The 20,440-nt window shown below is 33.7% G+C and overlaps 1 protein-coding gene across 1 annotated transcript in view; it reads right to left on the reverse strand.

Moving 5' to 3' along the window:
• The window catches only part of CSMD3 (CUB and Sushi multiple domains 3), a gene marked incomplete at its 5' end in the record, with an annotated part of 538,890 nt that overhangs the window by 333,993 nt on the left and 184,457 nt on the right, over positions 1-20,440 (reverse strand). Inside the window, 3 exons of the mRNA XM_039386640.1 lie at positions 2,546-2,670; positions 11,741-11,828; positions 16,913-16,990. Of these exons, the coding sequence (XP_039242574.1) occupies positions 2,546-2,670; positions 11,741-11,828; positions 16,913-16,990 (291 nt within the window). The remainder of the gene's footprint in view (positions 1-2,545; positions 2,671-11,740; positions 11,829-16,912; positions 16,991-20,440) is intronic.

The following is a 20,440-nucleotide window of genomic DNA, read 5'->3' on the forward strand; positions in this document are numbered from 1 at the left end:
TTGCATAAAATAACATTTGTGCATGATTGCCTAATTTGTTTTCCCAAATGGTTTCTACACAGACATGCAAGTTCAACTAAAAGAAGTAAACATATTTTTTCAGACCCTTCATGTTACTATATGATATTTATGCTACTTACACAAAATTCTTTTAAATGTTTATCATGTGTTCTGTGCATGAAATGTAAAGAAGACATCATTACTAGTCAGGAAGAAATGTTTATATTCCAGCTTTAGTATATCTAAGAGTGTAATTGAAACACCTTGTTATGAAAACAACCAAAATTATAGCACACCTAAGGTACTTAAATCAGTATTTTTAATGCAAGTAATGATACTCTAAAGCAGTTCATATTTGCTAAACTATAGAATATCTATACCGTCTGTCTGGCTTCACCATGTGGTATTGTATCAATTCCTAATAACTTTTTTAATATTGGTCATCTGCTTTCTAAGGTGAAATTAGTTCTACGAAGTTAGTGAGTGTAAAGAAGTGAAAGGCTGTGGTTTTCGGTTTGAATAACATGTTTCCACCACCTATGAATAATTAATGCTTACTTTATAATTAGACACATTTACTAACATGATTTATAAATTATGATTATAAATTATAAATTATGATTTATAAAATGATTAGTTCTTAATCATAAGAAAAAGTGGAAAAAATGAACTGAAGAATGTGGTTACTCTTTTATATTTAAGTACTTTAATATCTGCTGCTATTTAGAGTTCAAAACTTACACAGAAGTGAAAAGCAATGTATTTAATAACCACTTTTTCTTGAAGGCCATATTCCCCAAAAGCTACCTTTCAAAACTTACAAGTAGCTGTGCATACATCCCAGTCTTGACACAGTACTGCTGATAACACTTTATTGTCTGTTAGGAGAGATACAGTGTGTATGCTATTGATAAATTAACTGCTAATTACAGTATGCTTTCCTTTTAAAGTGTCTTTTAAATGACAGATTGTTAAATTGTATTCTCAAATGCATAATATGCAGAGGATAGCAAGACTTGGGGGCACTGTTTGACAGCCGGGTCAATATGAGCCAGTAGTGTACCCAGGTAGTCAAGAAGGCCAATGACATCTTGGCCTGTATCAAGAATAGTCTAGCCAACAGGACTAGGGAGGTGATCATCACCCTGTACTCGGCACTGGTGAGGCTGCACCTCAAGTACTGTGTTCAGTTCTGCGCCCCTCACTTTATAAAGGACATTGAGGTGCTGGACCATGTCCAGGGAAGGGCAACAAGGTTCATGAAGGGTCTAGAAAACATGTCTTATGAGGAGATGCTGAGGGAGCTGGGTTTGTGTAGTCTCCAGAAGAGGAGGCTCAGGGCAGACCTCATTGGTCCCTACGACTATCTGAAAGGAGGTTGTAGTGAAGTGGGGACTGGTGTCGTCTGCTCTGCCTGTAGTGAGAGGACCAGAAGAAATGGCCTTAAGCTGAGACAGGGGAGATGCAGATCAGATATCAGAAAAACTTTTTTCACTATTAGAGTGGGCTGGCATTGGAATAGGTTTTGCCCAGGGAGGTGGTGGAGACACCATCTCAGGAGGTGTTTAAGAGGCATCTGGATCTGGCACTGGGTGATATGGTTCAGTGTTTTAGGGGTTACAATGCTAGTTTTGGTTTGACGGTTGGACTTGTTGATCTTAAAGATCTTTTCCAATCTCAATGATTCTATGATTCTGTTTGTGGTACAATTACCATTTATATTACTGTTTATGTGGGATATAAAAGCCACGTATCTTTGGATTGTCATTTTGTCATAGTTATCATAGTAAATATGTAAATCCTATCATGCAGCCATACCTACATATGATCTTCATGATTTTTTTTTTTAAGTGAATGAGTTTTGAAATTTAAGTGTTCTTTCTCTTATAAAACACAGAGAATAGGGATTGGAAGAACTTTGAGGAGGTATTTAGTCCATTACCACACCTCAATATGAGTCTGTGTGTGTTTAAACTCTCCTGGATATACGTGTATCTCATATGCTATGGAATACTGCTGCTCACGTAGCTAAATTTCTTTAGTTCAGAAAGTTTTGCTAGCGTCCAACTGTAAACCTGCTTTTGCACAATTGTAGCGCATTATATCTTATACTTTCCCTCTTCTTTCACTGGATTCTTCATTCTTCAGATCAAAACAACCCAGTTCTTTTACACTTGTTTATACTGTTACATTTTAGAGAATTTTGATATTTTAAAAATTTCTTCTGTCCCATTTTCACAGGTCCACACTTTTCTTGAGACCTAATTTCCATAGTGGAGAAACTCTGGGGTACTCATATGGCACAGCTTTAGACACTTAAGGTGGGAGACAGGATCCTTGGTTAATTAGCTGTGTCTGACAACCATCTCCAGTGAGCTATCCACAGACAAAACAGTACAGGTGTGTCCTTCTTTACTAAAACAGTGGGGACATTGGGATTAAAACTTCAGGTACTTACAAAATACTAATTTAATAGGATTGGCTTTCAAACAATAGATAGATGTGAAATAGAAAAATCACCGTAAGGGTAAGAATTCCTCCTTACCTTTACACACGGGTCTATGATCACTCCATGCAGCAAAAACTTCAGCTATCCTCTGACAGGTGATACTTTTGGAACCTTGAAGCACATAATCTTCATCGCAGGAGAACTGCACTGTTGCTCCCAAGCTAAAATCAAACAATGACATAAAAAGAAGCATTTTTTTACAAATGGATACCAGTCATTTTTTTCCATTCTTTTAGATATGACAGCCCTGACAAACAATACAAACACATAATCCAGTAATTTCTGCTCTCAGTAGTAAAAGGCTGAAGGCTATGCATCAGCCTGACAGTGCACAGCATTCAGCCCTCTCTGGGCTCACTTTGGCATGAGCTGGTTTACCTCTTTTTAACAGTGATTTGGAGGTCAAGTGAAAGAATGGGATAAAGAAGAACTGCAGAGTCCACAAAAAACAGAGGAAGATATAAAAGTGAAAAGCTTAAGAAAATAAGAAAGTAAACATAATGTAAAGGCCCTTACAATGTAAGGTTGAAAAGCTTCTATATGAGACTGAGGAAAAAGAGTCACAAGACAGATCACAGAGTTGGAGGCAATTTCAAAACTGTGAAACACAAAGACTATATGTCACTAATATCAAAAGTTATGCACAGCTACTACAGGGACTACACTGTTAGAAAAGTTCAAAAGGTAGCATTGTAAAGACACAAATATCTTTCTCTAGATTTTCACAATAATCTATCTGCTTTAGAAAGTCACGTTAAGAAAATCTGAACCTCTTTGATTATTAGAAAAAAAAAAGGAACACATGAATAAAAATAACGTGAAAAATATAAGTAACCTTTAAGTAACCACAGACTGATTTAAAGAGGAAATACTGAGCAGAAAGTACACCATTTACGAATTACATTGAACTCATGGCAACCAAATTGTAACTGGCAAAAATTCCAGAGGTCTGAATGATTATAAAGAATGTACAACTATGATAATTATTTTTATCACCTTCAAAAGTATAAATAACGCTTACAATATGAAGTCCACTTTACTTGTACAAATCAGTTTTGATATTAAACTGATATTTGATAGTATATGATGTAAGCATACTTGACTCATAAACACAGTGTGATTGGGTAATTTACAAAATCTGTGACATATGTGCCATGTGTTTGAGACCTAATAAGGGCAGTTAGATAAGCAGATGATAAAACACCAGTCTAAGAAAGAAAATAGAAGAGCCAGAGATCAATTTCCATGGTAGATCAACTAAAAAAGACAATAATAAGAGAGCTTGATAAGGAAATATTAAAATCTGTCTCTCAGTAACTTAAAAGCCTAGTCTAGATTACCATTTTTTAATACTTTTCTGTCATTATCTATCTATACACTTTTTTAAAAATGGAAAAAACAGTAATTCTTTCAAAATTGTCTAGTAGGAGAGATCCTTCTTCTTTCTGATGACAATATTTTTTCTCCACTGACTTTAATCTGTGACATAAAAGAATTCAGTTCAAAATCCATCTTTCTCTTAAAAAAGTTTCATAACTTGAGTACAAGAGGATAGTGTCACCTCCCTACCTAGGAGGGTGCATGAGATACCTGAGGCGAACAGCGTGAAGATTCAAAAAGGACATGCAAATTAGTTTTCTGTAGAGCACTTGGCCATGGGTTTGATGAGGGTTTGATGAGGTAGCAACTTCATTAAAGTTTGGGGGTTTGTTTCATTTTCTTTTTCTTTGACAGAATCCCAAGTAATTTGAGGATGGTTTTATAGGACAAAGAGAGGTTCTTGATAGGATAAAATTGATGATATCTATTGCATATCCAGAGGTATTGCAGGAGGACATGTGAGAGTCCTGATCAAAGCCTGCTTGTATGTTAGAGAACTAAAAACCTGAGAATGAGAAAATCAGATCATGGAAGCCTGGAGCAGTCCGCCTCTGAACTGTGGGCAGGTATTATTCTAGAGAAAACTGGCAGACTATTCCAAAAACAGTGTGTGGGAACAAGTGACCAAAAACAGTGTGGAAAAATAAGGACAGTTTGATTTTCTGACTTATATTTGACCCAAACTCTTTACCAGATGAACCCTCCTAAACGTGTGACTGTATCTGCTGTGTAAATCTCAAGAGAACTGAAGCACGATATAGCTATGAAGTGGTTAATTTTTGTATATTACATAGACATACATAAACCAAAAAAAGAAGAAAAATCTAAAGAACAGCATGAAAATCTCTTACAAATTTCAAAAGCAAAACATATTCAGCAAAAGACCAGTTGTCTGTGGATGCAGCCAAAGGCCAGACTGGGTTCACTTAGTCCAGTATGCTAACACTAAAAGTGATGAAAAGTGAATGCTTAGAGAAAATCTTTAGAATACAGCAAACATTTATAGTTCACCTTCTGATCATTACCATATTTCAATCATTTATGATTAATGAACTTTCTGAACCAGAGCTACTAATTTAGTAGTCCCTGGGTGACTAAATTAGACTCTTTGGACGAGCCCCTTGCTAGAGCTAAGACTGGCAAGGCACATTAGTATGGAAACGAGCTTCTGTGGGTATATCAGTCACAAAAGAAAGTTCATATACAATGTGGGTTCATTAATAAATGGATGAGGCAACTTTGTGGTGCTGAAATCCAATATGGAAAAGCCAGAAATACTAAATGTCTCTTCTGCATCAATTTCTACAGCACGTGCTCCCAGGCATCTGTATGTACCAAGATGATTTGTGAAGAAGAGGGACAGCCAATACTGAGGAGCAACAGGTAAAAGAAGATGGCTGTATTCAAAGGCAGGGAGCCAGAGAACTTTCGCCAAAGAGTGCTGAAAAATCTGACTGAGCCTGTGCAAGGTTGGTATCATCTATGAAAAATTATGGTGATGAGAAGTTCCTAGTGACTATGGAAAGGCTATCATTATATGAACTTTTAAGAAAGGCAAGGAGAAGCTAGGAACCTTACATCAATCTTTAGAAAGAACACGTACTCTAGGAAAGCATGAACAGGAAATTAAGAACACTTACACAGATTTACCAAAAGATGAACTGTATTTGATCAACTCGCTTGTCTTCTATGCTAAAATGACAGGCTACATAGACCACTGGTAGAGCTATTAGTGCTCAGTGTAACAGCGCTCAACATCAGCAAGGTTTTTGACAGCATCTCTTACAGCAGTGTCTTATGAGAGATGACAAAATATGCACTGAATAAATATTCAAAATTGGCCTGGCAGCTGTGATCAAAGGATAGGAATCAATGGCTTCATATTCAGCTGGTGGCCAGTAATAAGCTGAGCATTAGGAAATCAATATGGAGTCTTATCCTGTTTAATATTTACATCCTCAACTTTGACAGTGAGACAGAATTTATGGATCCATGGATTTATGGATCATACAAAAGTAGGAAAAGTAGCTGACACACTGAATAGCAGAGCTTCAATCCAGACACCTGACAAAGTTCAGCACTGGGCCAACAGAAATCTCATGAAACTCAACAAGTAGAGGTACAAAGTTTTGCAATATTGATCAGTAATGTGTTCTCATCCTGAATAAAATAAACTATATACTTAAGTACATTAGAAGTGGTGGCAGCAGATCAAGTGGTGGCAGCAGATCAAGGGAAATTATTACTCAGCTGGTGAGGCCGTGTCTGGAATATTAAACCCAATGTTTGGCCTCCCACTTCAAGACAGAGATTGCTAAGAACTCTAGCGTTTGGAGGTTAGTCAGAGACTTAGAGCACCTGACCTACAGTAAAAAGCTGAGGCAGTTGGGCTTAATTAGTCTAACAAAGGGAAAGCTAAGGTACTATCTAATAGCAAATCTTAACCCCTTCAAGAACCATTACAAAGCCAAACTTTTCTAAATGTGGCAAATAATATACGAGGGACAGTTTAGAAGATTCAGATTTTACTTTGGAAGGAACTTCCTTCAATAAAGCGGAGCAGAGCTGCAACAGCATATTCAGACTCCTGTGGACTCTTCAGTCTTAGGAGTTTTCAGGGTTGGCTAAACAAAGCCACAGATGATCTGATTAGTCCTGCTTTGGGCAGGAGGTTGGAGTAGATGCCCTGTGAAGGACCCTTCTAATCATTTTTCTGTGACTCACTTAAATTGTTCAATTTATTTTGAATTCATTCAAAGCTTTTGCATATATAATATAATGTGCTAAAGCATTTCAGAGCTCCACATTTGAATGCTTGACTCTCAGTAACTTTATCTGCAAATTTCTCTTTCTAATAGGACAAAAGAGGATTGCCATTAGGTTTGAATTTCATGAAAACCTCCAAATTTTGGATATATTTTTGTTAGAAAAAAAAGTATGAGTAAATATTAATAAGGAAGTTATACAAATTTGTAAAAACTTTAATCTCGTATCTCTTTTAAAGTCTCCATCATCTGCCTCAACCCCTCTTTAAACAACACAAACTGAAAGCAGTAAGAAGGAGTCTAAAATGAAGCTACAGAATCTCTGAATGATGAGAAAGAGTAAGCCTAAAATTTTGAACTTCATATGAAGTTTATACTGAATAGTATTCTTTTAACAGCTGGCATTCATGTAACAAACTACCTCATTTTAGGTTTTTTTCCTCCATTATTTGATATATTCTTTAAATTATTATTGATCAAGAATCAATTATTCAAGGAATAAAAACCTCAAACTCAGCTATAGTGATAAATTGTATTATTCTGCACTTTGAACTTACATTTCTTGTGTAAATTTTGTGATGAGTAGGTGAGACAGACTAGAAAAAGAAGATGATTCAGTTTGGATTTTTGCACTCATATGCAGGGAATACATCTGAATTTGTACATTGAAGTCCCATATTTTTTCTGTGGAATCAACTGAAAAGTCACATATAAATTCAAGTACAGAAAAACATTCTCCAAGATTCACATGTTTCTGCTGTATTAACCTATTCTGCTCATACCTGCAACTGAACAAATTTGAGAGACATCATTTTTAGCCATTAAAAAAAAAAAAGTACAACCAGAAATAACTAACTATTATCTCTCAAAGTCCATCTCTATCAAATAACTAATTTAATATTATGATATATTTCAATGCTAGCGTAAAGAAACAATCAGTATGTCAGCACATCTCATGCTGTAAATAGAGTTTTGTTAGATTTTCAGGATGTTTGGCTTGAAGTTTCAGAGTCTAGAAGCTCACCTTGCGTATCTGCAGAGAAGAGTGTGTGATTCAGAGAAGATTTAAGGAAAATTACATGTGAAACTTCTAGCTAATCTAGCCAATCAGTATTTCACTTCAATGTCATTCTTCTGAAGAATAACTACAAATTAATTTATAATATAAAATGAAAGAAGATATTATCATTATTTATACTGTAAGTCAAGTCATTGATAAAATAAATTGTCTTTAATATAAACTTCATATTCTTCCTTCTCTCAATAGAATATGTATTTTAAAGAGTACCCTAGCATTTTTGTGGCTGTCCAAGAGCATTCACTGTTTTGTTGTGATCCAAGTTTGATCAGAATCTCAACTTTATAAATAGCAGTTGTATCACATTACAGAGGTAGAGGGATAGAGATGGGCTCATTCATTCATTTCATGAAGACAGAACTTTGGGATGGCAGTGGAGGAACATGTTTGCCTCATAATAAAACACCTGCGCAAGTATAATTCAATCTGGACATGTTTATTCCACTAGAAGCAAAGAAAAAAACCCTTCAAAACTCAAAAACTAAAAAAAGCAACATTATCACATGAAAACCTTTTCTCTTTATCTACTATATCTTTCTTATATTTTCCATAGCGGCATCGGTTCTAAAATTGGACACGTGTGAAAAAGATGTGTATTTTATTGTATGACAGATAAAGTAAAAAGGAAACTCTAGCATAATACTCACTAGTACATCTAAAATTTTAACAAACTTATGGGGAAGAGAAGCTTTCTTTCTGAGGTAAAATATTTTTCTTGTACAGGAAAAGATGGCAGCCTTTTTGACTTTATTTCAACTCGCAAAATCTGTTATGCTCAAATGGGCATCTAGCATCAGAAACAAAGTCTTTACAACTTCAAAATGTAGCGATGGGGAATTTTCACATTAGATATTTTCATTTGAATTTTCATATTAGAAAAAAATATCCAAAAGGTAGTTTCAGGTCCCAAAGAATGTCATGAAATGCTGATATTTGTCTTAGAACTTGCATTACAGATTTTCTAAGTCTGTATAAGAACCATGTAAGAACAAATGAATGTGCTGAGAGTAGGTAGTGTTTATAATCAGAACAGGAGTGAAATTGCAATAAAATGCTTCCAAACCTACACCTTCACTTTGAAGAAAGCTAAAGAGAAGTGAAAAGAGCATGATCTTCTCTAAAATAGACTAAATTGTACCAAAATTAGATTTTGATTGATCTTAATAAAGATAGAACTAAACCCTTCTTCAAAATACTGTGTTTTAAAATGAAGGTATTGTAATTGGAATTTTCTCTTTCTTTTCAGAAAGGAGAAGAAGAAAGACAAGGTAAAGTAAAGCTATTTCCTTCATTACAGAGAGAGGGACTTCAAGAAGGGAAAGGTGAAAGCATGCTATTTTTCCCTCCGTCAGATATAAGACAGCATGGGAAAGGTTTTCTATAGTACTGGATGTTTTTAAACAAATGTAAATGTATTATTTATTTATTTTAAAGAATTTGTAACATTCTTACTTTGGAAGCTTATGAAGCTATTGAGCAACCACTATGATAGTGGCAAGAATTGAAACCATGTTAACTTAAAAAGGAATTTTAATGAGTCTGCTGAAAATTTTTAGTCTGCTCTTGTTCCCTGTAAGATCTTTTTTCAATGCACGAAGTGTTCAACATGAAATAAATGTGCATATTCTATTAACATCCACGAACGCTGTTCTTTACAAGTACGAATCTCAACATTCACATTCATAAGATATTTAACAAGCCTTAGACAGAAAACCACTCTATTTATTCTGAACATATTAAGAGGAATACAACCCAAAGAGTAATTGTTACCTTTTTCAAAGCCTGTCAACAAAGTGGCTAGAAATTGTGCATATATATGTATATCTCTTCTCACTATTTCCAAATACAATGTTTTTGTGTTATAAAGAGAGGCTACCACAAAATAGTGGAAAAAAATCTTTTCAAAGGAAACTAGTCTTTTTTGGGTTGTTTCTAAGAGCTACACTCAGAATACATCTTCCTGAACTCTGGCAGGCTTGGTGCTGTAACCATTTCCCTGGGAGCTTCTTCCAGTGCACAACCATTCTCTGAGTGAAAAACCTTTTTCTAATATCCAACCTAAGCCTCCCCTGACAAAAAACTTAGGCCATTCCCTCTGGTCCTGTCACTGGTCACCACAGAGAAGAGATCAGTGCCTGCCCCTCCTCTTCCCCTCATGAGGAAGTTGCAACTGCAGTGAGGTCTCCCCTAAGTCTCCTCTTCTCCAGGCTGAACAGAACAAGTGACCTCAGCCACTCCTCTTATGGCTTCCCCTCAAGGCCCTTCCCCATCCTTGTGGCCCTCCTTTGGATGCTCTCTGACAGCTTAATGCCTTTTATATACTGAGGTGCCCAAAACTGCACACAGTACTCAAGGTGAGGCCACAGTGCAGAGCAGAGCGGGACAATAACCATCATATCTTCTTCAAGGTACTGCCCCTCACACAGAATAATCTTGGCAAGTAGGTCTTTCAGTGACCACATGCAGAGATAACACTAGAAAAGGGTGGGAATCTTCTCTGTCAAAGGCGTTCATTCTCAAGGAGTATTTTTGAAGTTAAAATATAAAACACTGACCTATATAATGATTCTAGAGAGCATGGTAGTTAAACACAGTGAATTTATTTTTATTTATCTGAAAATATTGACAATTTTTTTGCCAACTGACATCACAAATGACATTTTTATAAAATTAGTTATAAAGCTTTCTTTGATGCACATTAAACTTTTTCTTTTCTCAAAACTAGAGAAATAGGAAGACTATAATAACTGAAATTATAGCGACTGACTGCTAGCTAGCACATTTACTTAGGATGTCATTTTCAATTTAATGTTTTGCTTGATTGTGAGGAGAAAAAACAAAAAACACACAGAAGAAGGTACAAGAAATTATGTAAAAGAATGAAGTATCCTAGTTTCTTGTATCTTTGTACATCTCCCAGATTACTCTAACAGTTATTATCTTCAAATGCTTCGAAGTGTGCTATGTGATATATAAAACACAAAATATGTAATAACAAACCTGAATGTAATAAAACCAATTAATTTAAAAATTATCAGTCTCCCTTTTAATAATTTTTTCCTTTCATTTTTCCTCAATTAGGTGTTTCAGAGATTTGTAAACATAATGATAATGTGAAATTAGCATATGATGTGAAACTAGAACACAGATTTATTCTTTTTATACAGTCTAAAGTGTCTATATATAAAATATAAAATAATATGAATGTTAACACTTTTAAAATAATTGTTCAACAATTGAAAAGGAAGCAAGTGAGAAACTCAGAAAAGAGATTAAAATGAATTCAAAACATTTTCAAAAAGTGATTATGTATGTGTCTCTCTACTCAACCACTGCTGATACTGAAATTAGGAGTCATATGTGTTCACTGAGAAAAAGACAGTAGAATGCTTTGAAAGAGTATTAAAAACCTTTTTTCCTTACAAGATAAGGAATTTGAAAGATAGCTGAGAATAGAGGAGAATATTTAAAAATTAATGAAAAATATAGTCTGCATTAAAGATGCTAAACCACTACTAGGGAAATACATCTGCATGTATCAAATCTCTGGATTCCTCAAAAACATACTGTAGAAAATGCAGTACTCTCTATTATAGTCCAGTGAATATTTCTATAATATCTGAAATTTCTTCTCTGAGGTTTTATTGTTCTTCTTGTATTGCATTCAGTTTTGCTTTGTCCTTCACAAAAACCTCCAGTACCACATGTATGCTCAATATTTGTAAATCTAATACAGTATTTACAGAGAAAATTACTTCAACTTACCTTCAATCCAATTTTTGCCAGATTATCAGAGATATATGCTCTCTTCCAAGTAGGAATTATATTTCTTTGCATACTAAGTAGAGGCTATATTGAATGACATAATTTTACACAGAACTTCAGATTACTTTTTACTGAGAAGGTCACTTTTGAAAGAGTACTCAACAACAGTAATACATTTTTAGCAGATACATTTTCCAAGTTCAGTATTAGAGAAATGATACAATGGTAGGATTTATATTTTACCTAAAATCTGAGCCTATCCGTTTTCCATTTTCTGGTTCTCCAGGATCTGGACACAAATTGGACGCCTGTTTAATACCTCCCTCATTTACTGAAAAAAAAACAAAAACAAAAACAAAATAAAATAAACAAAAAAAGAGATAAAATAATGTAGTTTTTACAAAATACAGAGTTAAGCAATTAAAATTGACAAATATGAAAAAGTATATTCTTTCCATTTTAGGTCTTTTAAAACAGATTTTCTACAGAATACGATCACCAATATAAACTCTAGTTTCAATACATAAGTTTGTCCTCCCTATAAGAAGCAAAGCATGTATTTTCTGATTTTTTTTTCCAAAAAACCCCACACTTTTTAATAAGATGTATTAATCAGCTATTTTTTTTGTTTGTAATATTATTGAATCCGTATAGAAACTTATTGCTATTTCCTTAGAAACATTAACATTTAAAGGAGTGTTCATCAGGTTTAGGGATCTAAGGTTTTATTATGAATATACGCTAATAAATGTCATCTCCACTAAGAGCTGACCTTTTCTCCTTGAATTATAATAAAATTTGAATGTATAAGCTCCTGCTGAGAGAATTGTCCTTAATCAGTATGGAAAATGTATATATTCCCAAAATATGGTGATCTGAAGGTAAACTCAAAATGCCAGTTTGATTTGCATACATTTATCTTACGATAAACTAAAACAGATCTTCAGAGATAAACTTCCTGTGAACCATTCTGTGTGTTTTTCTGAAAATTTGTATGTAGCAACCTAAGCCTCAGCATATTCCTCAACATATTCAGTTACCTCTTCACTTACTTTTTTTTTCTTTGAATTATATACTTTCTTGTAATTTTTGCAGCTTGCAAAAGTATATCTTATAATAATAATTTTAGGTCAAAATAATTCTACTAACTTTTGCACTTAATTTTTCAAGTTCATTGAACCCAGAAGTAGCAGAGTTCAAAAAAGCCAAAAAGTTAGCAAAGGAGGTTAGTCTGCTATTACTTGGTAAACTCATAGCCTTATAGAAGAATATTAAAAAAAAAAATAATACAAATTTACATGAAGCCAAGAGATTTATATTAGGCAGAAAGATTTTAACATTTATTCATTTTTATTACTGAACTAGATCAACGGATTTGCAGTACTAGATTTTTACTTTTCTTTAAGGAAAAAGTTTGCATATAATTAGGGCAACCACATTACATTGTAAATAATACACATGAATAGAAAAATATATATTCTAACTATGTTTCTAAAGGGTGTTCATTAAATTTCAGCTTTTAATGAAGAAGAAAATAATTCAGAATACTTGGGTGTTTTCCCTTCCTTGAGATTTGTCTTACACACACAGAGAAAGGGAAAAATTGGTTTAGTAACCCTGAGAAAGCCAAAGGCCAAATGCAAATGTTGCAGAGGCTTAAAAAGAAAACATCTCACATTAGCACACTGCTCAAAAAACCTATCAAGCTCAGCCCTTGTCAGCTGGATCCATAGTATTTACCCTCTTCTGTCCTAAAATACCTCTAAGCTGTTCAAGGTTGCTCTAGTAGCAAACCAAGACAGTCTCTGTTCATCTGCATCTCTATGTTCAGGGGACTTTAGGGACAGGACAACTTTTTCTCCTGGTTCAGGGTTTCAGGTTTCAGTCTTTTCCTCCCCCAATATTTGTACATGTGATGAAAGTATATTAGCTACAGAAACCCAAGTTCATGCTAATGTTGGAAAATATATATATATATATATATATATATGACAACTACAATTGAAAAAACTGCATTTCACAAGGCTATCTTGTTGGATAAGCATTTAGAATTAACTGAAATATCTTTGGAAATATCTGGGTGGTTCATTATGAGACATGAGAAATCCAGAATCATCATAAGTAATCTGAATATACAGAGAAGACATTTCTGACATTAAATATATATTAAAACTATAGTTAGGAAATTATTCATGATGCCTGATAATAATATTATAGAAATTATAATGGTGCCATTTGGCCATGCATCATATAACAATGCACACAGAAAAAATTCTTTACTATAAAAAATAAAGTAAAACTATTATTTAAACAGATTTATTTCTATTTATTATAATTCATGTTTTCATATTTCAAATAAATATTTTATATTTGGACATTATGTTTCCCCATACACAGGTGCTAGAGGAAATATTAATATAAAAAGAATATTCTACTGGATTTCAAGGTATTATTATACATTATTATACACTATTATACACTTCAATTTCTATAGAAAATGGAAGCTTGAAAATCCTATTGCTTTTTTATATCTTCTGTAAAAAGTTTCATTCTAGAAATAATCTACAAAATAGATTTTTAAATTATAAGATATGGATTTGTTAATATTCATAAATAAAAAATATAAAGGCTTATGTTAAAGAAAATCAATAAAATAATTAATTTCTAAAAATAAGACATATAGTACAGTAAAAATACAGAAGAAAATGAATAGGTAGAAGTCATTAAACAAATTTCTGATTTGATCCCAATTCTAAAATGCATTTACACAATTTTAAAACCAATCTGATTTCTGTTAAGTACTTAGTAAAAAAAAACTGCACATTTTAGGATTTTTGTATTGATGTTACTTTTACAGACATAATGCTTGATTTTTCAGTCTACAGCTCCATGTAATTCCACAGATATCTGTTTTACACCCCAGATGCTCATATGACAATAAGCAAAGAAAGGGTTTCCTGTAGTAAATTAAAGGCATCTTGGGAAAGCACTCATTGATGGTGTGGTCAAGAAACTGGGAGCAAGAAATTCCAGAGTACTAATCCTGGTTGAATTAGTTCCCCAATGAATTCATTTGGTGTCAACACTTCTAAAATTAGGTTGATGCATACTTGTTTCAAAGTGTATCATCATACCAAATATCACCATTCTGGCTTTCCTCTATGCAAATCACCTATGCATTAGTATTGAATGTTATATAACATGGAAAAAAAAGATGTAAAATAATGAAAGGACATACAGATGAGAATGCTAGATGAAAATTTCTAAAGACATTGCTAATATAAGACATAATGTAAAATAGGTCACTTATCCTTATCCTATTACCACTAACAGTTGAATGATGTACGTTGTTTTTTTTAAAGGACCTTATCTGTCATTGTAATGCAAGTACAGACTCAGTTGAGACCACACTGCAAAAATTGTCTAGTCAACAGCCAAATACATAACTGTCTTATGAAATACTGTTCTTCAATTCCCCAGCTACCAAAGTGACTAGCTAACTAAAGGCTAATTGCTATATAAAACCTTAGTTATCTATTTATGACAAGGTTAGGATGACTAAAGACACCAATTACCAAGATTTTCACCTTCACTTATTATTGACTCATATAAATAATCTATTCTGCATAATCACTAAAAAAGATAAAGAAGTTTTCAGCTTTACATAGAATATCATAACTATGAAATTATATAAAGACCTTCAAAAATATATTGACAAATTTCATCACTAATTTCATAATAATCAACTTTGGACATCAAAAGTTTCTCATAATTCATTATAAATATGGAATTTCTATTAAAGTTTATATAGAAGAAAATGTAAGGATTAGTGCAAAATACATGTATAGAGAAAGTCTCTTTTATCATCCATTGTATTATTATCGTTTTTAACTATAAAAACACAGATGGGCCACCAGACAGAGATCTCAGTGATGTACTTTATAAACACTACTGTCATTATCTTACTGTTATTTCATATTGTAAAATCACTCTACTTTCCATTCACCCAGTACTCATAAAAAGAATATTTTTTTAAAAATATCTCCATACAATTTTTTTAAATAAACCAGAAATGCCTTACAGAACTATTTAGGTGATGCAGTTTACAGAGAAGTTGAATATGGCAATACGTTACATTACAAAACTGAGTAGAAGTGTGTTTTGCTTTGTTTTTCTGACTTGGTAAATGTTAAAGGGTCTTGCTGCTTGAAGACATCTTTCTATAAAAAAAGAAATCGTATCTAATACATTGACAGTTTAAAATCTAACACCGAAAATTAAAACCTATGCTAATGTGTCCTGCTAAATTCTGGAAACTGAATCCATCACTGACAGTGTTTAACAAAAAAATTAGTGCAAACATGTCCAACCTAAGGTGCTTCAAAAACAAGTTCTTTCATTCCTGTGAAGAATAATGAAATGTAGTATAATCAGACATAGGCTAAACATTGTCCATTTTATTTACTTCTAATATTTAAAATCTGGTTCTATTCCAAAAAGAAACTCTATAAAAATGGCACATTCTTTTACAAAAGTATCCTTTTAATGTATTTAGTGATGTATGTATGGCCAGTCTTCGCGAGCGAAGATTTGGGAAAGGTCATTACCCTTGGAGCCTGCGCAGTGGATTTTTTAGGTGAGACACAGTGTGCGCTGAACTGAGCCCACCCTTTAATCCTGAGGTTCATCTGCCGGGGCCGAGCAGGCTTGGACAGTGGCAGTGAGGTCCTCAGGACATAGGTTTGTTTAGAGTGACCTTCTCTTAGATGGGTGGCCTTACAGGGCTGACGAGCTCCATCTGCCCAGGGGAGTTTCCCTGACTGGGAATCGAACCCGGGCCGCAGCGACTTAGTGATACACCTATTTAATTTGTGCTAGAAAGTCACCTGATTCAGTTTTTAATTTCTCTAATTAAAATTGAAGGTACTAAGCATCTCCAGAATTTTTAAAATTTTGGTTAGTTAATCTGTTAAAAATGTCAAACTTAATGACTTTTTTAAAAAATAATTCAAAGAGTGACCTCAGACGTGTCTCTTGAAAAAATATGTGGTTGTGCATTTGTAAATGAGGATAGGCTTTGGTTTGCACAGCCTTCTGATGTTAATGTTCAATTAAAATAACAGATCTGTTCATAGGAACTAAGTTTACAGCTGACACCTAGTAGGCTGAATATTTGTTTCCTTATAAATATTGTAAATTTAGTTTGAAATGACTGACAAAATAACATGTCCTTCTACAATGCCAGATTTATAGAAAGACTGCCTTTAGAGTAGAACCATATTTAAAAATTCACCATGCAGACTGGAGAAACCAGTTCTATTAGAAATACATAAATAATTTTGAAAACACACAAACAACACAGCACAAACTTCACTCTTGCACTAGAAAAAAGTAACAAAAAAGGAGTACACTCACAGATAGAAAACTTGTTGCTGTTGTCTTTCCCTGGAAACAATTTAAATCCTCTAGATTTAAAATCTATGGCCTTTTTCACTAGTTAAAAAAAAAACAAACAAAAAACAAAAACATGTATCAGGTAATACAGTCTAGAATATTTCATTTCATTTGACAAATTTTATCATGGAAGTATACGCAAATTAGAGTACTGGCTACCTAACAAGTTCAGATTGTGTACTTTTGGTGGGAAACAATTTACAAAAATAAATATTGAGACCGATTTGTATACTTGACAAAGGAAAGAAATGAGATTCGTAACTTATTTTTCTCCTCCATAATAAGAAAAAAAAAAGTATGGCCAAAAGTGTTTATTTCCATGGACCATATAATTGTGTAAAACATTGCCACACATTTATGGAACCTGGAAAATGAAAAGAATTATAATATGTTTGCTCTAAACCAGCGGTTTCTTCTGTGTTGAGAAAATGTAGTTACTTATCCCCTGCTTTCTCCATTAAAAAAAAAAGAAAAAAGATATTTGAATACAAAAAAATAAAATACAGTCTATTGTTGATTCTGCAGCTGATCTTCTTTCTACCTTAAGAATTGTTATTTTCAAAGTGTGATATGGAAGGTAGCTGGCTCCCTCCTCTCCCCCAAGCCCACAGCTCATCTGTTTCTGTAAAAGTTGTTATTTTTGTCTGGCTTTATGATAAAGATAGTTAATCCAGGCAAACCTTGTGGCCTCAATGTACCTTTGAAAGAAAACAACCAATAAAAAGAGAGTAAACCCAAAACTTATATCAGCAATGTAAGCAAGAATAAAGCAAAAGCATCACAAGAAACTTTCATTTTCAGTCATTAAACTAAGGGCCTCTTATCTCTAATACACTTGGCCTATGAGCAATGAACCATACACTAAAACGGACCTCCTAAAGTATTTTAAATTTTTAAGTATAGGTTAATTTAGGTAGAGTGTACTTGACTGGCTTTATAGAATATATATATTTTAAAACTATACGGAAGAAGATGTTTTCTATTAACTACAAGCAAGTACTGCAGATGAAGACAGCATAGACTAAAGGAACTAGGTCTAGCAGAAGTTAACATAAGAAGATAGACTGTACATCATCAAAGAATTTTTCATGCCCATTAACTTCTTACAGAAAATTGATGGATATTCAAAGAACCCTGATGTGAGGCATAAATACCAAAGTAGAAAAATATTATTGATATCTTTTTATAAGTAAATTAATCATTACCATACACAAGAGCAGAACAGGATTTGGGAGAAACAACATACTACTAAGGAAGACAATTTATAGGACAGATACAGGATGTGCTGATAAATATTTTTACACTTCTGATGGAAGAGACCGTATTTTCTTATAAATACAGAGATGTTACTATCTCAAGAGGCAAAATGTAAATTTCCTTGTGTATTATTACAATTTAACTTATAAACATTGATAATGGTTCTGGGAAATACATTATTTGCAGAAGCAGAACTTGTCTGTTGCACAAAATACTAGGTTATTTTTAATCCTTAGTAGTAGAAGTCGTCCTTCCCCTCCAAGTCCAGTGGAAGTCATGGGCCCTACCTTCTCACAGCAGAGCCGTACTGGAATAACAGCAGTGCTCTCTAGCCATTGTCTTAGCTTTCTAAAATGCTATTTCTATGTAAATAGGAATGTTGGAGTATAACTGTAACCTTCTTTTGGCTTTGAGGATCAATATAAAATAACTCCTCATGAATCAGAAGATAGACTGAATTATTCTTCCAGTACCTAAGTAAAATGGGAGTGGGCTTGAATGAATGACCTCAGGTGCTGGGACAGGTTTAAATACTCTCTCCTCTATTTTCAGAAATCATCATAAGAACAAATGGAAAAAGGAAGACTACTTTGTATTTTTTTGTTTGTTTCTACTCATTCTCAAACACCTGAATGGCATATCCACAGTTTATGTACACAAGAATAGTTCATAAGATATAAGGTGGAACTCAAAATAGTTACAGGAGTGTCTTGGTGAAGACATTTAAACACATCAGAGATTTTAATAATAATTTGCATCACTTTGCTAAGGCTATTAAATACCACTAGGAAAGTAAGCAATTCCAGTTCTCTGAAGAATCTTTACAACACAAGAGTAAGAGATTTAACTGGATGTTAAATCAACGGTATGTTGATTTATTGACCAGTAGTTTCTGAATACCCTGAAGGAGTAGTTATAGAAATTTATTTGGTCCAAACATGCCATCACTAAACTCGGTGTTAGGCTGTATATGCATGTACATACATAAAAACAACCCCACCATTGCAAAAAAAAAAATTCTCTACCCGATAAATATTCTATACTCGGCAAAATAAGCATTATTTTGCACGTCATACACATGGCAGTAAATATTGAATGTGGATTTCACTTCTCAGAAGTCTCAGAGGAGGGGCTCGTGACAGAAAACAGAGCAGTTGTACATTCTAAGTAGTCCACAAAGGGAAACAGACACTTTAAGAATGCAATTCATCTGGCCTTAAGATACCTACTTTTTCTTCTGAAGAGAAGAAAATAGCTTACACCAAAAAGTAGGATACTCCTGTGGAGGCATACTAATGTAATAGGAAGATAGGGATAACATTCTCCCGTACTTTGGGGAATAATATTTCATAACTTAAACTAATTGTGCACCTAAAGCTTCCTTTATGTCCTGTCCTTCAGTTCCTTTCAGAATCAACCAAAATATAAAACTGAAAATTTAGATCAAGAAAATAAAAATGCTCAGAGATCAAACTGAGCTAAATTCTATTTGCAGTAGAATAAATCTTCAGTATCACTTTCATGTCATTAACTATGTGACTGTAAAGACCAGACAAGTATATTTTAAAAATAATATAAATTTATAAAAACCTATCTGACATAACCATCTATCCAGTGTATAATGCAAGGAGAGGCTTAAAATTTTTTTTAAGACTACTTCAAATACATATGGCTTTTAGGTTGGTTGGGTTATTTGCTTTAAATTTATAGATAAAGACAGCAAGTTTGTTTCTTTTTATTGTTTATTTTTGGAGGAGAAAGAACACTAGTATACATCTCCTATCCAAATACATCTCTGACAATCCTGAATGTATTTTTGACTATGTGACCTGAAGAAACATAAACAGTAGCATCAGAACTGTGTAACACCAAATCAGAGATTACATCAAAAAACCCTGAAAACCTAAAAATAATTTAGCCATCCACCTTGGGACTTCTGCTCAACACTGTTCATGTTGGTTTTTTTCCCCAGTTTAAGTCACTTTAATACAAATAGAAAATTAGAATGATAGAATCATATGATGGTTTGGGTTGGAAGGGACCTTAAAGACCAGCTCATCGCAACCCTTCCTGCCATGAGCAGGGACATCTTCCACTAAAACAGTTTGCTGAAAGCCTTATCCAGCCTGGCCTTAAACACTTCCAGCAATGGGGCATCCACAGCTTTTCTGGGAAACCTGTTCAAGTACCTTGACACGCTCACAGTAAAGAACTTCTTCCTAATATCCAATC

Source organism: Pipra filicauda, unplaced genomic scaffold (genome assembly GCF_003945595.2).
Source record: "Pipra filicauda isolate LSUMZ 115617 unplaced genomic scaffold, ASM394559v2 scaffold497_size843975_pilon, whole genome shotgun sequence".
NCBI classification, from domain to species: domain Eukaryota; kingdom Metazoa; phylum Chordata; class Aves; order Passeriformes; family Pipridae; genus Pipra; species Pipra filicauda.